Source organism: Gadus chalcogrammus, chromosome 16, assembly GCF_026213295.1.
Source record: "Gadus chalcogrammus isolate NIFS_2021 chromosome 16, NIFS_Gcha_1.0, whole genome shotgun sequence".
Lineage (NCBI taxonomy): Eukaryota > Metazoa > Chordata > Actinopteri > Gadiformes > Gadidae > Gadus > Gadus chalcogrammus.
The window spans coordinates 604,424-626,256 of record NC_079427.1 but is presented as its reverse complement, the minus strand read 5'-3'; the positions used below and the strand labels follow the sequence as shown (position 1 = coordinate 626,256).

Genomic DNA, 21,833 nt, shown 5'->3' with positions numbered 1-21,833 from the left:
GCTGTGTGTTCAGGGAAGACGTCCGCGTCGCTGCAGAAGGCGAGCATCCCCCTGATCAGCAGAGAGAAGTGCTCCAGCCCCGCCATCTACGGCTCCAACATCACGCCCAGGATGATCTGCGCAGGCCTACTGCAGGGGGGGGTGGATGCCTGCCAGGTGGGACAGCGGCCCCCGTCTTTAAACCATCACAAAGCTGTCGTTATCAAAGGACCAGAGCAGTGGTAGCATTAGGCCTGATTTAAAGGAGTACCTCTTTTAGGGGGTACATGGATGGAAATGAGACCCATAGCTCAGGTGCGTAAAAATTGTAATATAATATAAATAATATAAATCTAAAATACATGAGTCTTGTCAGCAACATTTGCCATTCTTGGTCCAATACCGCATACTAGTGGCGGCCCGCTGACATTACACCATCAACAAAGCCTTTTATTTGAATCACCATGGTCCTAGCCACGGACCCAGCATAGAAGCAATGTTTTCGATCCCCCAACTCTCCAGGGTCACGGAGGGAACAGCGACCGTTGTGGTGGAAAATTAAAGAGTTAATTATAATAAAGGGTAAAACTAGCACAAGATAAAGGTAGTCTCTAGAGAGAGGCTCCTGACACGCCCAGCCTCCAGAGGGCGAGGCTGCAGAGTACCCTGTTCAGGGCTCACTGCAGTGTCAGAGCAGGGAAAGGCCCTGAAGGGCCAGCTGCAGATAGAGGGGTTAGTCACCCAGTCAGGATGTGGCTTGTGGTCTCGCTCTGAGTCTGAGTTCCCCTCAGGGCTGATAAGCGCCACAAACAGTGGAACGGTTCCTAGAGATAATAACTAAAGGGTCACAGTGTCTTGGTTTGTTGTGAACAACACGTGGATAACTCCACAACACTTTCCGCTCAAGTATTCTGAAAAAGCTGAAAAAACAGGGATTGGCGTGGAAAAAAGCGAACCACCTAATTAAATCTAACTAATTCCATTGAGCGTGTAGTGGGAATAAACACGACATAGAAAAGAAGACAAGTCAACTCAAGACAGGAAGTGCAGCAGCGGTCCTACGGACTCAATGTGTTCCTAAACTGCCAGCAGATGCCTTGCCAGCAGCCGTGCAGACACTCCCTTTCACCCTGTATCGCCCTTAGACTGGGCTCCCCCCCAGGGCTGACATCAGGCCAACCCTAAACCCTCCACGATGGTCCCCCCCTCCCCCCTTGTCTCCAGTGCTGTTACTGCACACGGTGGGAAAGGTTCCACTATAAGAATGCATTCTTGGTAACTTTTCTGCCGGTATCTTCCCTACAATGAAATCAAATATTTGTCTGTCCGAAGTATCCTAAAGAGACGTTATTCTTCATCACTGAGTAGAGGGCTGTGATGTTCCTGCTAGTGTCCTCGCTCCTCATCGGGAAACCTTAGCTTAGAATAACAGGAGCTCGCGGGGGGACGCTGTGTGTGTTGGCTCGTCCTGAGACCCTCCTCTTCCTCTCCGCGGTATCGAGTGTTGTTGTCTCGCTGCGTGTCCCAGGGCGACAGCAGGGGGACGCTGTGTGTGTTGGCTCGTCCTGAGACCCTCCTCTTCCTCTCCGCGGTGTTGAGTGTTGTCTCTCTGTGTCCCAGGGCGACAGCGGCGGGCCTCTGGTGCGCCTCTCCTCGTCCCGGTGGCGGCTGGTGGGTGTGGTGAGCTGGGGGGTGGGCTGTGCCAGGCAGGGGAGGCCGGGGGTCTACAGCAACGTGGACCAGCTGCTGAACTGGATCCACACCGTCATGGAGGTGAACCCACGACATTAGAGGATACCGGAATGGGATTTCCAAGATGTGTGAAACTCTGTGTTCTCTAACCCATGCTTGTGTTCCCGCTGCAGGAGAACCAATAAGAAGGGCCGATGAACTCAGAACAGAGGGACGTTTCTTCCACGGAGAACAAAGCATACCAAATGACTCCTGCCCCAAAGCTATTACTATTACATATGCAAGTCCACGCTGACACACACAGACACCCCCACACTCACCCTAACCCTGGGTTAGATGATCCTCAGGTGACACACACAGACACCCCCACACTCACCCTAACCCTGGGTTAGATGATCCTCAGGTGACACACACAGACACCCCCTCACTCACCCTAACCCTGGGTTAGATGATCCTCAGGTGACACACACAGACACCCCCACACTCACCCTAACCCTGGGTTAGATGATCCTCAGGTGACACACACAGACACCCCCACACTCACCCTAACCCTGGGTTAGATGATCCTCAGGTGACACACACAGACACACGGACACCCCCTCACTCACCCTAACCCTGGGTTAGATGATCCTCAGGTGACACAGACACCCCCACTCACCCTAACCCTGGGTTAGATGATCCTCAGGTGACACACAGACACCCCCTCCTTCACCCTAACCCTGGGTTAGATGATCCTCAGGTGACACACACAGACACCCCCACACTCACCCTAACCCTGGGTTAGATGATCCTCAGGTGACACACAGACACCCCCTCACTCACCCTAACCCTGGGTTAGATGATCCTCAGGTGACACACACAGACACCCCCACACTCACCCTAACCCTGGGTTAGATGATCCTCAGATGACACACACAGACACCCCCTCACTCACCCTAACCCTGGGTTAGATGATCCTCAGGTGACACACACAGACACCCCCTCACTCACCCTAACCCTGGGTTAGATGATCCTCAGATGACACACACAGACACCCCCTCCTTCGCCCTAACCCTGGGTTAGATGATCCTCAGATGACACACACAGACACCCCCTCCTTCACCCTAACCCTGGGTTAGATGATCCTCAGATGAGGCCCTTTGCCGTTTCAGGCCTCCAACATCTCAGGGGATGACCAACATGTACTGTCAGTGGTCTCTACCACCCAGACCTTCAGCCACTATTTACTGTGAAGGTAGGCCTATTGGATGCTTTAATAAGTCCATTATTGTAAACATTTTAAATGTCCACCAAGAATCGCCGTCATACCATATTGTAACAAATGTCTTGCACTTTCTGTTCCTCTTGCGTGATCGCTATTCAGTAAAATGTCTCCACTTGAGCACTTTAAGGGACTGAAGTAGGCCTTTTGGTGCTTCGCTTTGATGTTTCTAAACAAGGATGTCCAAGCCTTAAGTACCTAGCCTTGAGGACCTAGCCTACAGTACCTAGCCTTGAGGACCTAGCCTTGATCCTTGAGGACCTAGCCTTGATCCTTGAGGACCTAGCCTTGATCCTTGAGGACCTAGCCTTGATACTTGAGGACCTAGCCTTGATACTTGAGGACCTAGCCTTGTAGGAGTCACTGGTTGTAAATATAAAACCTGATGAGATTTGCAGCTGATTGTGATCTTTAATTCGAAGGTTATTTCGAAGGTTAATTCCATTATTGAGTCGTTAGGATCTCTTTGTGATCAACCAATGGGATGGTTTGTAACGTTTTGCACACATTTATCGTTGTGTTGAACATGTTTTTGTTATTGAAAAGATGTTTGGGCAGGAAGACATCAAACAGTCGCTCATCTCTTTCTTCCTATCTGTGTATAGTGTGCTGGGGTTATTTTGTGCTTTTGTAAATGTTACTATGGATGTGACACTTCAGAGTTTGTTAATAAAACAAAGTACAAAAAGTTGCGTGCACTCCTTTAATAAACTTGGAATATAATATCCTGTAATTTCCAAAATTAGCTTTTCAGTCCGCTAGACTTAAGACTAATTAGACAAGAACACTCAAAGCCTTTTTCTTAAGAGTAAGCTTAAGTATTTTATTGAAGCAATGACATCCTATTCAGAATGCTTTTGATTTTCAACTCTGTGCAATATAAAATGGTTCTTTGAAATATTATGTTTAGAACAATACTATGAAGTACCTCCTACATATTAAAGACTCTTAAGGTATTCAGGAATCTTAAGATAGATATGAAAATCCTCAAAATAATTCACAGCTCCATGTTCAAAGAATGCAGTTCAGTAACTGTTACATGAACTCCAAACTTAGAAAGATGGGGATGTGAATATAGGAATAACAAACGTTTTTATTTGTATAAAATGCCTTACAAAACATGCAAACAGCTCTTATGAAATCTTCGCTCGCATTATATTAATCTAGATTAAGGATAAGTGGTTTGAAGAAAAAAATATGAATGAAGGAAAGATGATTTATGAAAACGTGTGTCACCGTTGTCTCGCTGCTAGTCTCCAGATATAGAAACCATCCCAGAAATATACAAGTACTCAACTTAAAGGCCAGGCAATATTTAAGGCAAGCGTCTTTCAAATGGGTTGATCTGAGGTGCTATACCCCAGATCAACTCACCTCACTAAGCCGAGATCTACTTACCTCACTCAACCCAGATCAACTAACCTCACTCAACCCAGATCAACTAACCTCACTAACCCCAGATCCACTAACCACAGATCAACTAACCCCAGATCCACTAACCTCACTAACCACAGATCAACTAACCTCACTAACACCAGGGCCGTGTTCCAATACCCGTACTGTCCGTACTGCGTACTCAAAATTTGAGTACGCAGTACGTTCCAATTCAGATCCGGCGAAAAGAAGTATACTTCAGGACCCGGATGCCGTACTCAAAATGGGCTAATCGTGAAGTGTGGATCGAAGGACACTCTCCGTACTCAACGGCAGCCATCTTAGCTACGTAGCGGAAGAGGCGGAGCCGGGCTGAGCCAAAGTCGTCGCATTTTCCACATAGCTTGCATTAATAGAGTCATTTTGTCATTTTTATAGTTTCTATAGCTTTGTATAGCTGCTAGGCGTAAAGAGTTCACCGTTCAAAGCGGGATGTTTATTGCGGGGGAGGAGCCACGGCGGCAGTCGTGATCGTAATTTCCGGTAAGTGCACCACGGAGTACTCGATTTGGAACAGCACTCACATCTGACAAATTACCGTACTCAAGTGAGTACGGATAGTGCAGATAGTGTACTTCCTTTAAGTATACTCATGGAAGTACGGGTATTGGAACACGGCACAGATCCACCTACCCAAGATTAACTAACCCCAGATCCACTAACCTCACTAACCCCAGATCCACTAGCCTCACTAACCCCAGATCAACTAACCCCAGATCCACTCACCCCAGATCAACCCATTTGACCTGGTTCTACTAACTATCTGCATAGTTAATGGTGAGCTTAAAGTCTTAAAGTATTTGAACACAAAATAAAATGCTGAATAATATTACATTAACGCTGAGTTAGGAACACTTCAGTCCATCTCCACAGACCCCTCTAGATCTCGACCTCCTCTTCAGTCCATCTCCACAGACCCCTCTAGATCTCGACCTCCTCTTCAGTCCATCTCCACAGACCCCTCTAGATCTCGACCTCCTCTTCAGTCCATCTCCACAGACCCCTCTAGATCTCGACCTCCTCTTCAGTCCATCTTCACAGACCCCTCTAGATCTCGACCTCCTGGGAGCTCCTCAGTTCAGTCTACACTGTGGTCGGGTTCCGAGGGGTCCTCAGAACTCTTTGGCCCGGTCCCTCACCCATCCTCAGAGGGTCTGTTAATGAGGGTCTTCTCCTCTTTGGTTGGGTCCCTAACTCACCCTCAGGAGAGGTTGGTCTGTTAGTGGGGGTCTCAGAGGGGGTCTCAGAGGAGAGGTTAGTCTGTTAGTGGGGGTCTCAGAGGAGAGGTTGGTCTGTTAGTGGGGGTCTCAGAGGAGGTCTCAGAGGGGGTCTCAGAGGAGAGGTTGGTCTGTTAGTGGGGGTCTCAGAGGGGGTCTCAGAGGGGGTCTCAGAGGAGAGGTTGGTCTGTTAGTGGGGGTCTCAGAGGGGGTCTCAGAGGAGAGGTTGGTCTGTTAGTGGGGGTCTCAGAGGGGGTCTCAGAGGGGGTCTCAGAGGAGAGGTTAGTCTGTTAGGGCCTTCTTTTTACATTTGGGACGAAAGTGTCGACATCTGAAGCGGTGACCAGGTGATAATGTTGCATAATGATGAGACAAAGAAAATAACGAAAAATACGTTTGCTAAACAGCGAGATGTTTCAGTTGCTTTGATTTGTTGAATATCGTTGACCTGACCAACAGGGCGGTTAAACCATCATGCAGAACTAACAACATCCACGAGAACAAAAGGCACCCATCTGACAACCTGGGGATCAGCGATCCCGTATAACTCCACACGAGAGCTGGAGTCTAGCACCAGGAATGGGGAAGTCCCGAAGGAGACATCAGACTAAGCAAAGCTTCAGGCCCACGACATAAGCAGCGACAAATTAGAGAGTAGAAGAGGAACGAGTACAAAACGAGCCCACGGACGACCTCCCACTACCGACCAATCAGCAGCTCTCAGCCAGCGCGGGGGGGGGGGGGCCGGAGAGAGCCAGCAGGTTCTCCTTGGCGGGGGGGACCGCCCTGGCCTCCCGCTCCTCCCCGTCCTCCCCCTCCTCGGCCCCGCCCCCCTGCAGGGCCCCCATCAGGTCCCAGGAGGCCGGCAGTAGGCGGAGCCTGAAGGCCCCCAGGGCCAGCAGCGAGACGGCCGGGATGGACAGCATGGCCAGCAGCATGATGGCCGTCCGGAAGGGGAAGTACTGGCTGACAGCGCCGCTGAGGGGGTCCCGCCGCCAGCCGGGGAACAGCAGCACGGGGGGGAGGTGGAGGAGGGGTTCCCCGCTCAGCCCCCGCAGGGCGGTGCTCAGGACCAGCCCGGTCAGCGCCCCGTAGCCGTTGGCCCGCGGGCAGTGCAGCACGCAGATGAGCTGGGGGAAGATGGTGACGTAGATCAGGTCCCCGCTGACCAGCCACAGCGCCAGAACGCTGCTCTCCATGAAGGCCAGGCCCATGCCCGCCAGCCCCACCAACAGCACCGACACACGGATCACCCACAGGCACTCTCTGTCTGACGCCTGGGGGGGGGGGGGGGGGGGAGAGACAGAGACAGAGAGACAGAGAGAGAGAGAGAGAGAGACACAGAGACAGAGAGAGAGAGAGAGAGACAGAGACAGAGACAGAGACAGAGACAGAGAGACAGAGACAGAGACAGAGAGAGACAGACACAGAGACAGAGAGAGAGACAGAGACAGAGACAGAGAGAGAGAGAGAGACACAGAGACAGAGACAGAGAGAGACAGAGAGAGACAGACAGAGACAGACACAGAGACAGAGAGAGAGACAGAGACAGACAGAGACAGACACAGAGACAGAGACAGACAGAGACAGAGAGAGAGAGAGAGAGACAGACAGAGACAAAGAGAGAGAGAGAGACAGACAGACAGAGAGACAGAGACAGACAGAGAGAGATGGAGACAGAGACAGACACAATTAATCAGTCAATTCACATTCAACAGATAAATAGTTTATCATATAATAACCTCATTTATTAATTAAACTATTTTAATTCAGATGGGAAGCATGTCTCTCTGGGATATCTGCCAGGGGTCCTGCGGTCTAATTCTTGGTCTTGGCCGCTCAAAGGGACAGGGGCCAATCCCTGGCCCCAGCCCAGCCCCGGTGTGGATGAACCCCGCCCACTGTATGACTCTGACCCCGCCCACTGTATGACTCTGACCCCGCCCGCTACTGACTCTGACCCCGCCCACTCTATGACTCTGACCCCGCCCACTCTATGACTCTGACCCCGCCCACTCTATGACTATGAGCCCGCCAACTCTATGATTCTGAGCCCGCCCACTCTATGACTCTGAGCCCGCCCACTCTATGACTCTGACCCCGCCCACTCTATGACTCTGACCCCGCCCACTGTATGACTGACCCCGCCCACTGTATGACTCTGACCCCGCCCACTGTATGACTGACCCCGCCCACTCTATGACTCTGACCATAGAGGATCTGACCCTCTTCCTGACCTGGACATCAGCGGCCAGGTCAGTGTCGGCTCAGACGAGGAGTGTCAGCAGAACACCGTCTAACAGCCCCTCCACACACCTCGACTCTCAGCGAGTTCTTGTAGATGTTGCGGGCGAACATGGAGGCTGAGGAGAGCAGCACCGAGTCCATGGACGACATGACGGCGGCGGCCAGCCCCCCGATGCCCACCACCGACACCCAGGACGGGGTGAGGTAGTGCAGGGCGATGGGCAGCACGTTCCCCGCCTCGCCGCGGTCAAACGGAGAGGGCAGGCCGTAGGCCGTCTGGTTCCAGTCTGCAGGGAGAGCGCACCACGTTATCACTGGTAATACGGAGCGCTGCTGGGGAACATTAGACATGCTGTGATGGGATGTGTGGAGACGGTAGCTAGGTTACCATTGACCTAGCATGTCCTGCCACACATGGGGTCAACCCGTGGGGTCAACCCGTGGTGATGGGGGTGGGGAAACGCACGGCTGAGGGTTGACCATCTGGTACAGGCTGAGGGCAGCACTCAGACCCGGGCCCCGGCCCTCAGCCGGGTCGGGGCCCGGATCACGGTCAGAGCCGGAGGCCGGGTCTGGACCCCCGACAGCAGCGCCCTATTCTACAGCCCCGTGGTGATCGACGGGAGGGGTGTGGTGGTAGATGCGTAACGTTTATCAAGATGTTCAGTCTTTGATGAACATTAAAAATATGTATAACAGTTACCACGATGACACTGTGATGATGACATAAAGGCTGTAATAGGGAGGTCATTTGAGATCACGAGGCGAGTGACTGTTGTTTGTTGTACTTCAGTAGTACAAGCTGTTCATGAGTGTGTGTGAAATACGCCCCAGTAAAGAGGAATCACAACAGTTGATGGGACTCTGGCCTTCCTGAGTGAGCACATGGTATCAAAACCGGCCAACTCTCTCTGTGACTGCTTTAATCCACTGTGTGTGTGTGTGTGTGTGTGTGTGTGTGTGTGTGTGTGTGTGTGTGTGTGTGTGTGTGTGTGTGTGTGTGTGTGTGTGTGTGTGTGTGTGTGTGTGTGTGTGTGTGTGTGTGTGTGTGTGTGTGTGTGTGTGTGTGTGTGTGTGTGTGTTACCCGTAGTGGAAGCGACTGCTCCTATGATGATGGACGGCACGGCCAGCACCAGGACCAGGCCGGCAGCCAGGAAGCATGTGACCTGGGCCTGCAACGGGGAGGCGGCCGACAGGATCCGCTGGTACAGGGCCTGGTAGGACAGCCCCCCCAGAGCCTACACACACACACACACACACACACACGACCTGTCAGCCTGGAAGTCTGGATGCGATGCGTCGCACTGTAGAGTTTGATTATTGCATCTGATCGTCTGTCACTCAAGGCATAAAGAATTACCTTGGTGCCCACATTCACCCCATGCACGACACGCTAGTGTTAGTCGTGATGAACCCATTAGCAGGCTGGGGTTTCACTAGAATATCGCCTCTATGAAAGACAGAAGAGAAGATCATTTTAATGAGTCATTCATTTGGTACAGAGAGGTGTGTGTGGTGTGTGTCTGGGAGAATGACTTTTGTTATCTTTTAATCTTTTTCTGCTAATCTATTTCTACCTCTCAGTGTCTGTTGGTGATGCATGGCTCCCTGTGTATTAAATCCATAATTCAAATAATAAACAAAAAACCAAACTCTGCAGCCCGCCACTGCATACTCAGGTCTCTACATGAAGAAACCTTGAAGACCACAAACTCATGGAGGTCTAACCAATAAGAGGAGTTCATCCAGCCATTTCCCAGCATCCTCTAGCTTCAACTCGCCCATCCAGGGCACCTGCTGTGATTGGTTGAGCCAGGCTGTCATTGGTTGAGCTGTGTGTGTGACATCAGAAGAGGTCGGGTTGAGGAGGATGAAGGGAACACACAGCCACTAGAAGGAGAACAAAAGAAACATCAGAGATCTCTTCGCTCCCACATGGAGGACGGCTGCCATGTTGGGGTCAGCGATGGCTGTTGATGATGAAGCACCAGCCTCCCTCTTCCTCACCAGGCTGAGGAAGATGAAGAACAGCTGGATGACGTCGGTGTAGGCCACGGAGTAGAGGCCGCCCAGCAGGGTGTAGGTGACGGCTACTGCTGCCGACAGCACGATGGAGTAGTAGGACGACAGCTCCAGGATCAGGCTCATCGTCCCGCCTGACACACACACACACACACACACACACACACACACACACACACACACACACACACACACACACACACACACACACACACACACACACGCACACACGCACACACGCACACGCACACGCACGCGCACACGCACACACACGCGCACACACACTATATTAACTGTATATGAGTAGAATATGAAAAAAAACACCTTCCTCAAGGCTACTTCTGTTGCTTCTCCTCTCTCCTCCTCCTCTCTCCTCCCCTCTCCTCTCTCCTCCTCCTCTCCTCTCTCCTCCTCTCTTCTCTCCTCTCCTCTCACCTCCTCTCTCACCTCCTCTCTCCTACTCATCTCCTCCTCCTCTCCTCTCCTCTCACCTCCTCTCTTGAGTTCACGCTGGCTTCGCACTGCCCAAAACCTTTGGGCATACATCTGCTATATTCTGCTAATCAATATGATCAATAAAGAATGAATCCCCATTTGAAGGTTTATGAATCATGAAAGCATCAATATTATAGCATCATAATAACAGGCAAACATAAACGATTTTCAAAAGACTACTAAGATGGCCGGCGTCGGTGTGGTGGAAGACAGGAAGTGATGCGATCAGACCTTTAAGGGCACAGAACAACCTGGTAGTGAGATAAAGATGTCTGGGCTTGAATGAATCAGGCTTTAAGGTTTGCGTTAATTATCCATTCGGAGGATCTTGCCCAACAGGAAGTGATGTCATTAGTGGTAGGTGTCGAGGGAGTGAGAAAGGGACCTGGGGTTTATTTGATATGAAGGAAGTTCTATAGGATAACCCATGTGGGGTCTCAGCCCTGCAGGCAGAGACTCGCTGATGCCGCTTCTCCACTGAAAGTACCTGCTCAGCTCACCTCGACCTGGCCCGTGTCTGGTACCTGCTACTTATTTAGCCTCACCTCCGTTGAGGTTCCATGAGAGATGAACCGGTACTTTTGTGTGACGTAAACAGGCTGCTGGCCACTTAGTGCCCAGAGAGTGACGCCATTGGACGAGCGCGACGTCCGAGCCGGACACCGACACCAGGTGTTGAAAATGGAATCCCCGTCTGAAACCGCAGCCCCCCTCTGCGTTATAGCAGCCCCCCCCTCTGCCTTATAGCAGCCCCCCCCTCTGCGTTATAGCAGCCCCCCCCTCTGCGTTATAGCAGCCCCCCCCTCTGCGTTATAGAAGCCCCCCCCTCTGCGTTATAGCAGCCCCCCCCCCTCTGAGTTATAGCAGCCCCCCCCTCTGCGTTATAGCAGCCCCCCCCCTCTGCGTTATAGCAGCCCCCCCCTCTGCCTTATAGCAGCCCCCCCGCTGCGTTATAGCAGCCCCCCCCTCTGCGTTATAGCAGCCCCCCCCCCTCTGCGTTATAGCAGCCCCCCCCTCTGCGTTATAGCAGCCCCCCCCCTCTGCCTTATAGCAGCCCCCCCCTCTGCGTTATAGCAGCCCTCCTCTCCGCGTTATAGCAGCCCCCCCCCTCTGCGTTATAGCAGCCCCCCCCCTCTGCGTTATAGCAGCCCCCCCCTCTGCGTTATAGCAGCCCCCCCCCTCTGCGTTATAGCAGCCCCCCCCCCTCTGCGTTATAGCAGCCCTCCTCTGCGTTATAGCAGCCCCCCCCCCTCTGTGTTATAGCAGCCCCCCCCTCTGCGTTATAGCAGCCCCCCCCCCTGTGTTATAGCAGCCCTCCTCTGCGTTATAGCAGCCCCCCCCCTCTGTGTTATGGCAGCCCCCCTCTGCGTTATAGCAGCCCCCCCCCTCTGTGTTATAGCAGCCCCCCCCTCTGAGTTATAGCAGCCCCCCCCCCTCTGCGTTATAGCAGCCCCCCCCCCTCTGTGTTATAGCAGCCCCCCCCTCTGCGTTATAGCAGCCCCCCCCTCTGAGTTATAGCAGCCCCCCCCCTCTGCGTTATAGCAGCCCCCCCCCCCTCTGTGTTATAGCAGCCCCCCCCTCTGCGTTATAGCAGCCCCCCCCTCTGCGTTATAGCAGCCCCCCCCCTCTGCATTATAGCAGCCCCCCCCTCTGAGTTATAGCAGCCCCCCCCTCTGCGTTATAGCAGCCCCCCCCTCTGCGTTATAGCAGCCCCCCCCTCTGCGTTATAGCAGCCCCCCCCCCCTCTGCGTTATAGCAGCCCCCCCCTCTGCGTTATAGCAGCCCCCCCCCTCTGCCTTATAGCAGCCCCCCCTCTGCGTTATAGCAGCCCTCCTCTCCGCGTTATAGCAGCCCCCCCCCTCTGCGTTATAGCAGCCCCCCCCCCTCTGCGTTATAGCAGCCCCCCCCTCTGCGTTATAGCAGCCCCCCCCCCTCTGCGTTATAGCAGCCCCCCCCCCTCTGCGTTATAGCAGCCCTCCTCTGCGTTATAGCAGCCCCCCCCCCCTCTGTGTTATAGCAGCCCCCCCCTCTGCGTTATAGCAGCCCCCCCCCTCTGCGTTATAGCAGCCCCCCCCCCCTGTGTTATAGCAGCCCTCCTCTGCGTTATAGCAGCCCTCCTCTGCGTTATAGCAGCCCTCCTCTGCGTTATAGCAGCCCCCCCCCCTCTGTGTTATAGCAGCCCCCCCTCTGAGTTATAGCAGCCCCCCCCCTCTGCGTTATAGCAGCCCCCCCCCCCTCTGTGTTATAGCAGCCCCCCCCTCTGCGTTATAGCAGCCCCCCCCCTCTGCGTTATAGCAGCCCCCCCCCCTGTGTTATAGCAGCCCCCCTCTGCGTTATAGCAGCCCCCCCCCTCTGTGTTATAGCAGCCCCCCCCTCTGAGTTATAGCAGCCCCCCCCCTCTGCGTTATAGCAGCCCCCCCCCTCTGTGTCATAGCAGCCCCCCCCTCTGCGTTATAGCAGCCCCCCCTCTGAGTTATAGCAGCCCCCCCCCCTCTGCGTTATAGCAGCCCCCCCCCTCTGCGTTATAGCAGCCCCCCCCCTCTGTGTCATAGCAGCCCCCCTCTGCGTTATAGCAGCCCCCCCCCTCTGCGTTATAGCAGCCCCCCCCCTCTGTGTCATAGCAGCCCCCCTCTGCGTTATAGCAGTGTTTATATCATATCGTCACAAGATGAGACTCTTATCACAAAAAAGCAATAAGTACGATTTCTTCTTCTGACGAATTGAGGGTTTATAGTTTATAGCAGTGTTTATATCATACCATCACAAGATGAGCAACTTGTCACAGAAAGTGATGATGATGTTACATTTTATAGGCGACCCACAACGTAAGATCTCACATTCACGATAATAAACTACGAGGGCACGAAAATACGTAATAGTTTACAAGTCATATTTGTATGCATGATTTGACCCAAGGGAGCAAGGAGAAATAAGATAAAGCTCGTTCACGCGGAGAGTGGGTGCGATTTCAGACGCGGATTCCATTTTCGGGTTAGGGTCTCTTTAAATACTAGCACCAGCGTTCAGTCAACAATAGTGAATGATTGTTGATCACCGCAGGAACAGCGCACAAGAACACGCCGTGGACCGTGACAGTCAGAGGCGCTCCTGTGTGTAGCCCTGTCTGTTTATGTGTCTCATGCCATGCGACCCGCCCACGTTGAAGCGGTACTTTTCTACGACCCGCCCACGTTGAAGCGGTACTTTTCTACGACCCGCCCACGTTGAAGCGGTACTTTTCTACGACCCGCCCACGTTGAAGCGGTACTTTTCTACGACCCGCCCACGTTGAAGCGGTACTTTTCTACGACCCGCCCACGTTGAAGCGGTACTTTTCTACGACCCGCCCACGTTGAAGCGGTACTTTTCTACGACCCGCCCACGTTGAAGCGGTACTTTTCTACGACCCGCCCACGTTGAAGCGGTAGTTTTTAGATGGAAACACGACGTGCCTGGAACCAAGTCATGGCGAGTTGAGCTGTTACTGTTGGTGGAAAAGTGGCATAAGACATTTATACTGTACTATTTTTATTTAGTGCTGTCAGTATAACACGTTATTAACGGCGTTAACACAAACCAATTTTAAAAGGCGTTAATTTTTTTACTGCGCGATTAACGCTATTTTTTCTGGCGCTATTTTGTCTAGCAACAACTACAACACCATACCGGATATAGCTACGACGGAAACAAAACAACTAGCACGCTGCACGCCTTTTATAAACGCAATAGTTATCCCGCAGTAATCAGCCCGACAGCCCCGAAACGCTAAGGGCCCACCGGGAATTCTCCCGACTCTCCTGATTACCACTCTGCCACTGTGTGTGTGTGTGTGTGTGTGTGTGTGTGTGTGTGTGTGTGTGTGTGTGTGTGTGTGTGTGTGTGTGTGTGTGTGTGTGTGTGTGTGTGTGTGTGCGCTCGCGTGTGTGTGTGTGTGTATACACTAGTACTGTGGTTCCTCACCCCTAGTGGTGAGCCTTGGTACCGTGTCCACTACCCCCTAGTGGTGAGCCCTGGTACTGTCCACTAGCCCCTAGTGGTGAGCCCTGGTACTGTCCACTAGCCCCTAGTGGTGAGCCCTGGTACTGTCCACTAGCCCCTAGTGGTGAGCCCTGGTACTGTCCACTTGCCCCTAGTGGTGAGCCCTGGTACTGTCCACTCACCCAGGGCCGCCAGGATGCAGGCCACCCAGAGCACGTCACCCAGGAGCGCCGGGACCAGAAGGGCGGTGGTGAAAGCGTTGCCATAGCGCCGCTGGAAGGGATCCATCATGGTCACGTAGCGTTGGGCCCTCATTGGCTTGGCGAAGAACAGACCCCCTGGTTGGTCAGAAGGTCAGTTTCATTATGTCTCACAGAGCATGGGGATTCATGCACAACAACCCTGTCTGTCTGTCTGTCTGTCTGTCTGTCTGTCTGTCTGTCTGTCTGTCTGTCTGTCTGTCTGTCAGTCTATCTGTCTGCCTGTCTGCCTGTCTGCCTGTCTGCCTGTCTGCCTGTCTGCCTGTCTGCCTGTCTGTCTGCCTGCCATGTTGGCTGAGTTGTTTCTGTAGTCCTGCCCTCGAACGCGGAGCCAGAATGGCTCCCTGAACTATCACGGCCCGGGTCCTTCATAATTCATGGAGCAGCGAAGGAGCCAGCCAGCACTGACGGGAGGGTTGGCACAGAGCTCGTATTTAAAGTGTAATGCATCCGTAAACGGCAATCACGCCCATAAGGAAAATCTTATGTTATATATAGATATATTATGAAAAAACATACTTTCCATTGTGTAAGTTGCGGAGAGGCCTCCTGATTGGACAATAACCGTACTGTGCGACACTGAGTATTCATTTGTGGTGATAAACCCTCGTTACTGTACTTCAAACAAAAAGGCGACGGATTACCCGCAGCGACCGCTGCGTCGAGTAAGACTCACCCCCCCCACGCCCCCACTCCCCCCCGGCGTGTGAACCAGGAGGCCTGCACAAGGTCCTCGGTCGCTTACCCAGGAAGAATGTGAGGAGGTAGGCCAGCGGGCCCGTGGCCCACAGGAGGCCTTGGGACGGGGAGTACACGGCCTCGGCGGTGCCCATGATGTAGCCGCCCCCCACCCAGGTGGCTGCGGAGACAAGAGGCGCCGTGGTCACGGCCTTGGTGCTATCAGTCTGCTGCAACAACAGGGGGGGGGTACCGGTCCTGGTGAAGACGCCCGCCCCCGGAGGGGGGAGGGGGGGTACCGGTAGGGTTGCCGCGGTATACGGTATTACCGGTGTTGCACCGGCAACTTTTTTATTACTTTTTTTTTTCAGTAATAAAAAACAAATTCAGTAAAAATGAATAATATAATTATAATTAAGAAAATTTAAATGTGTAGAATAGGCCACAGTTCTGCACTGTGCGGGAGAATTGGCACGCCGAGAATTGAAGCGCTTCCTTACAAGACCGGTAACCATAGCCACACCGGTAAACAAACCCCGCGAAGCCCAATCCCTACGTGAGCTCCCCGCGCTACGGCCATCCGGAGGCGCACAGAGCTTTTGGCCGTGATATTATGATATATAAAATGATATTATACTATTATATATAGAACGTTATACAACGGGTGGCTTGAATCCAGCAATCTGATTGGTTCCTAACTGTTGTCAGTTTCAAAGTTAATACCGTTCATACCGGTAGTACCGGTGTTGACACGAGCGTATTACTCAGTGTGAAAATGTCCACACCGGGGGGGGTTACCGGTCCTGGTGAAGACGCCCGCCAGGGGGGGCGCGGGGGGGGGGGGGGGGGGGTTACCGGTCCTGGTGAAGACGCCCGCCAGCAGGGGAGGGGGGGGGGGGGTTACCGGTCATGGTGAAGATGCCGACCAGCAGGTGGATGTTCCGGCCCCCGATCATGGTGACCTCGCACTTGCTGCCGGCACATTTCTTCTCTTCCTTCTTGGACTTCTTGGAGGCCCAGACTCCAATGGCCAGGATGAGGACGTAGAAGACCACCACGGCCACGATGCCCCACACGTTCAGAGCCATTCTCAGTCTGCAGCCAGCCGCCCTGGGAGACAACACACAGCGCGGTGGTTCAACACAGAGCTCCTCAGCCATGGAGGAGCCCACCGTCTCCCTGCCGACGCTGAAGCAGCTCCTAACACGGACCTTCTTGGCAGTATATTTCATGATAGGACCTAATCGAACAATACTGAACACGTTTAGGCTTGCAGTTTAAAGCATTTCTGGAAAGCCAATGCGTCCGCCCACGCCATCGCTGAATAAGAGCATAAGAGGGGCGTGGGGGGAAAGGGGGGAGGCTGTGCAGAGTCCAGGTGAACTCTGAACTATATTGCCCTCCCTTCCCGTTCTCTACATGTGTGGAATGTCCGTGTTCAGATTGGCGTGGTTTGGGTGGAGCTCTCCATCAGAGCAGACTTCCAACATCAGACAATGAGGGACTAAAGGGCACCTGGGTGTCCTCTGGCTGCTATTCGGGGTGCTCACCTGAACTTCATATCAACACCACTACGCAGATATTGTGGCGTTATTCGTGTTATTGTCCGATACCATCTTTGGCAGAAGAAGATGGTGGCGAGTTTCATGGCCGGTTTCAACAAGGCCTGGACGGGCCCCCTCCAAGGTTCCAAGCGGCTGAGCCGATGCTAAAGGTGACGTCGGCAGACGGCCGGCCACTGATTGGCCAGAGAGTGTGACGAAGTCACGAGAGCGACATGGCAACCATGCTGGTAACAGCCATAGCAGCGCCGCAGCGACTTTCCGTCTCGTAAACGGTCGTTGCCATTTGAAACGGTCGATGCCATTTCCGAACATTTCCGATTGCGTCCGCTCTCCGATCTTGAATTGATTAGCCGCGTTGCCCAATCAGCGTTGAGCTTGACCCGACGTCACTGGCAGAGAGTAGTGAGCTTGGACAGAAGCATACGGCCGACATCTTTCTTTATTCTGTGTGGAAATAGTAACATAGTTACGCCATTAAATGCTTTTATGGAAACATTTTTAACGAGAAATGTGCATTTTACTTTCATAATGTTCGCTCGGTGAATGTGAAGGATGTTTGGTTTGATAGTTATGACGAAGAGGGAACGCTCCGTTCACTTGCATGGACAGAGTCTCTGGTTGCTAAGCAACCTCAACGTCTTGGCGGACTATATATCTGCTGATCAGCACTACGAATGCTGGAAACACAACAGACACACCATGTGAAGTTATTTAACCCGATTATTGTTATTTATATCCGAGCATATCAGTCTTTATCATGGGTGTCTTTACGGGGACAGTTGCTGTTGGCATCTTACATTCAAAGGCCAACTGTGAATATTGTACTTAAGGTAATCATCCTTAAATTTTATTGATGAATAGCTGACAGATGTAAGTTTATTTTCCGTTTACGAGACGGAAAGTCGCAGCACCGCCGCGACTTTCCGTCTCGTAAACGGTCGTTGCCATTTGAAACGGTCGATGCCATTTCCGAACATTTCCGATTGCGTCCGCTCTCCGATCTTGAATTCCGAATGCTTCGTGAAACGGTCGATGCCATTTCCGACCATGTCCGATTGCGTCCGCTCTTGGAGTCAGTTAAAAACAGCACAGGGTGGAATGTTTTTTTCCGCTCAGTTGCCATGAGTAATTATGAAACTATCTATGCCAGTCATACATAATGATTGATTGAATAGAGGAGACCTGGGACAGTTGCAACACTTTTTGCTATAATGGCTCTTTTGCTTAGCAACCATTTGAATTTAAGGGATGATATTTGAATAAAATAAACTTACATCTGTCAGCTATTCATCAATAAAATTTAAGGATGATTACCTTAAGTACAATATTCACAGTTGGCCTTTGAATGTAAGATGCCAACAGCAACTGTCCCCGTAAAGACACCCATGATAAAGACTGATATGCTCGGATATAAATAACAATAATCGGGTTAAATAACTTCACATGGTGTGTCTGGTGTGTTTCCAGCATTCGTAGTGTTTATCAGCAGATATATAGTCTGGCTGAACGGAAGTGGACAGCGTCTATTGCTTAGCGGCCGATTTGGCCGCGACTCCTCCCCTTCCGGTTGCTGGCGTTACCAAGTTTTCGAAATTGTTTGTGGAACTAGACATCCAATCTTGTTTAATTTTAATATAATGTAATTACTGATTACTGACTATCTGATTTCATTACAATGGTTGGACCACAACATAGCCTATTTTGACATTACCTTGGAAAAGCCCAGACTCCGTCTGGCAGGATTCTCCCCGGGGACGATGCGTTTGCGGTCACGACTATCGCCGGTTGGTGTGGATTTGGCGCATCGTTTCACTCTGACAGCGGCATGAGCGTTTGACATGGATTTAACCAATGAACCGATCCCTTCCACTTCACAATAGCTCCTACGGTATTTCTTAAGTAGTGTTCTACAAGAACCACATATAAATGTTAAAACGTCGTTCGTTTTTATAGGTCCCGTGAGCTCCTCAAGGGCCAAAGTGTATGGTGGCTTGAAATCATCGTGACAAAGAATCAAACGATGTTTGTTCTTTTTATCTATAAAATTATCTCCACATAGGCGACATACATCGTTACTGGTTTTTTGTGGCGTTTGGGATTGAGCCATTTCTGACAGCCTCTGAACGTCAAGAAGTTCCGTCAAAATAATTCCCCCCCCCGGAACTATTTTGCATGGATTGGACACCGCTGCTGCTTCCCGGGCTTAGCCCCGCCCTAGACGATTGTGATTGGTTTAAAGAAATAAAACGGCCCGCCCAGTTTCCCCACGGATAGACGGCTCGAGGTAGCGTGGCTCCAGACCATTCTACTTGCTGTAGTTTGGTCTGGCTTTGCGAGACTAGCAGATATATAGTCCGCCAAGACGTTGAGGTTGCTTAGCAACCAGAGACTCTGTCCATGCAAGTGAACGGAGCGTTCCCTCTTCGTCATAACTATCAAACCAAACATCCTTCACATTCACCGAGCGAACATTATGAAAGTAAAATGCACATTTCTCGTTAAAAATGTTTCCATAAAAGCATTTAATGGCGTAACTATGTTACTATTTCCACACAGAATAAAGAAAGATGTCGGCCGTATGCTTCTGTCCAAGCTCACTACTCTCTGCCAGTGACGTGAGTAACCCCTGACTGCAGCCCGCAGATCGAGGAGGAGCTAAATGTGGGCGGGGTTAAACGTTTAACCCCGCCCACATTTAAGGACAATTCCGCGCAGTATCATACGTTCTCCCGCTTTCGAGCGGAGGAGCTAAATGTGGGCGGGCTTAAACGTTTAAGCCAGCCCACATTTAAGGAAAATTCCGCGCAGTATCATGGACCAGACGGAAATACGTTCTCCCGCTTCTGTCTTTGGTTTATTTGACTTAGCTAATATAATTGTGTACGAGTGTACGAAATAATATGTGTCTATACTAAAAAAGACATTTGAAATGACAAGTTAAAAGTAGGAATGTCTAAGTCTATCAAATGCATGAACCCTTTTCCATATTACCGGTAAGTCATTGTGCTGTGCTGTGCTGTATTGATGTTTGAGAATGTGCTGCCGGATCTCCGCCACCAGATGGCGCCCGAGAGGAAAAAACCATGGGTTAAACGTTTAGACCCGCCCACATTTAGCTCCTCCGCTAAAAAAGCGGGAGAACGTATGATACTGCGCGGAATTGTCCTTAAATGTGGGCGGGGTTAAACGTTTAACCCCGCCCACATTTAGCTCCTCCTCGATCTGCGGGCTGCAGTCAGGGGCACTTGAGTGACGTCGGGTCAAGCTCAACGCTGATTGGGCAACGCGGCTAATCAATTCAAGATCGGACGCAATCGGAAATGTTCGGAAAGGGCATCGACCGTTTCAAATGGCAACGACCGTTTACGAGACGGAAAGTCGCAGCGCCGCAGCCAACATATTCCACTTCTTCAACTTCTTCAACATGCCAGCTAATAATAGTAATGTTATCGATGTCCTCCATTGTTGTTATGTGGGTTCTGTCCATGTGTGGGTTGCGTAGGTGTTGTTTGCGTCGCGTACAGAAATACGTCACGGCCCTTTCGCGCAGCCGACCCCGCCCACGTCCAGGAGGTACTATTTGCGGTGGAAAACGACCCGTGCTGCTACCGTGTCGAGTCGAGCTACATGTGCGGTGGAAAAGCGGCATTATAGACAAAGTGAAGTGATCTTGCCCAATATCTGTATTGTGTGACGTTGAGAAATCAGTTGTGGTGTTAACCCCTTTGTTTACGAGTAATTCATTAGTATGAGAGATGCATGAGTTGGCACTACAGCAAGGCACTCGAGGCATGTCACACGTCTCTCATGAGGGTCTGACCCCCTAGACTAGAGGACTGGTCCTGGCGCTGGCCCCCTACGAGACAGGCCCGGGTTACGACACTGAAGCTCACCGTTCACACGGACGACTGGTGACTCCCACTAGGGGCGCTAAAGCTACTGGTCGGACCAGTTAGAGAGTGGTCTGTGGTCTGTGGATTGGTCTTTGTGGACCCACCTTGTCCCCTCTCTAGCCGTGTTGGTCCCACTGTGAGCCGGGTGGGTGTCGGAGGAACGGTCCCTGTTCTGATACACATCTTGTTCTCCTATTGATTATAACGTCAACGAACCGAACCGTTACGCGTCGACCTGATCCTCTGCACGGACGGTTACACCTTCACGTTCAGATCAGGGCTCCCCTTCTGTCCGAGTGTACGATAAAGGAATCAGCCCCATTCCATACACGTGTTCTATTGTACAATAAAGAAAACAGCCCCATTCTAACCCTGTGGTGTATTATACAATAAAGGAAACGGCTCCATTCCATTCATGTGTTGTATTGTGCAACAAAGGAAACAGCTCCATTCCATCCATGTGTTGTATAATAAAGACGGACCGCTGGCTGAGGTCCGCCGGTACCTACCCGGTCTTCACTCGGTCTCCACTCGATCTGCACTCGGTCTTCACTATCCTTCCGTCGGAAGGAGATGATAACGCTCCTACAAAACCAGCTTCAGCAGAGTCCTAAATAGTCCAGGAGAGAGACCAGTCCTTGTGAACTCTTAGTACCAGGTCCGGGAGAGTGACCAGTCCTTCCTTGGGAGCTCTTTGTACCAGGAGGTCCTCTTTGTACCAGGTCTGCCTGCGTACTCTCTGCTCGCTCCTCTCGGAGCCCACGCGCTCGGATCCTGGGGCGCGCGACCCTGCGCGTGCCCGTGGAGAGGAATCTCTGAAGGCCAAACCTCCTACTGGATGCTCCACCACTCCTACTGGGTGATCCAAATTCTCCTACTGGATGATGGGGGAAAAGTCCTCTCGCATCAGTCGGTGTCTCTTCTCCTAATATCATGACGCCAGCAAGGAGCCCAGACAGTCCCGAAGCGGCATTGGCTCAGGAGTTGAGCGGGTTGACTTTTAACCGAAAGGTTGCTGGTTGAATCCCCGACTCCGTCTAGCTGAGTGTCGAGGTGTCCCTGAGAAAGACGCCTCACCCTGACGGCTGCCGACCAGCTGGCTGTCGCCATG

The 21,833-nt window shown here is 51.9% G+C and overlaps 2 protein-coding genes across 4 annotated transcripts in view; one reads left to right on the top strand and one right to left on the bottom strand.

The window, feature by feature from the left end:
- Window positions 1-4,436, top strand: part of LOC130406473 (transmembrane protease serine 4-like) — a 15,511-nt gene extending 11,075 nt beyond the window's left edge. For 2 of the 3 annotated variants that reach the window (XM_056612070.1, XM_056612069.1), the window contains exons 11-13: window positions 14-156; window positions 1,600-1,752; window positions 1,845-4,436. In XM_056612070.1, the coding sequence (XP_056468045.1) occupies window positions 14-156; window positions 1,600-1,752; window positions 1,845-1,856 (308 nt within the window). In that variant the 3' untranslated portion in view covers window positions 1,857-4,436. The remainder of the gene's footprint in view (window positions 1-13; window positions 157-1,599; window positions 1,753-1,844) is intronic. The other variant, XR_008904449.1, reaches the window with a different exon arrangement.
- On the bottom strand, window positions 3,277-21,833 carry LOC130406467 (high-affinity choline transporter 1-like). Its single transcript, XM_056612061.1, has 9 exons — window positions 21,232-21,833; window positions 16,169-16,374; window positions 15,332-15,445; window positions 14,509-14,664; window positions 9,839-9,987; window positions 9,560-9,721; window positions 8,916-9,069; window positions 7,900-8,117; window positions 3,277-6,860 (listed from the first exon to the last, which is right to left on the bottom strand). The coding sequence occupies exons 2-9, from the start codon at window positions 16,350-16,352 to the stop codon at window positions 6,294-6,296; spliced, it is 1,704 nt and encodes a 567-aa protein (XP_056468036.1). The 5' UTR covers window positions 16,353-16,374; window positions 21,232-21,833; the 3' UTR covers window positions 3,277-6,293.

What these genes read in the sequence shown, in the direction of transcription:
- LOC130406467 (XM_056612061.1), bottom strand. Translation starts at nt 16,352, where the DNA reads ATGGCTCTGAACGTGTGGGGCATCGTGGCCGTGGTGGTCTTCTACGTC. An exon ending in TCTTCATCTTCCTCAGCCTG is followed by an intron (nt 9,722 to 9,838) that starts GTGAGGAAGAGG and finishes TTCTCCTTCTAG; the next exon opens with TGGCTGTGTGTTCCCTTCAT. An exon ending in TGGATGAACTCCTCTTATTG is followed by an intron (nt 9,070 to 9,559) that starts GTTAGACCTCCA and finishes GTGTGTGTGTAG; the next exon opens with GCTCTGGGGGGGCTGTCCTA.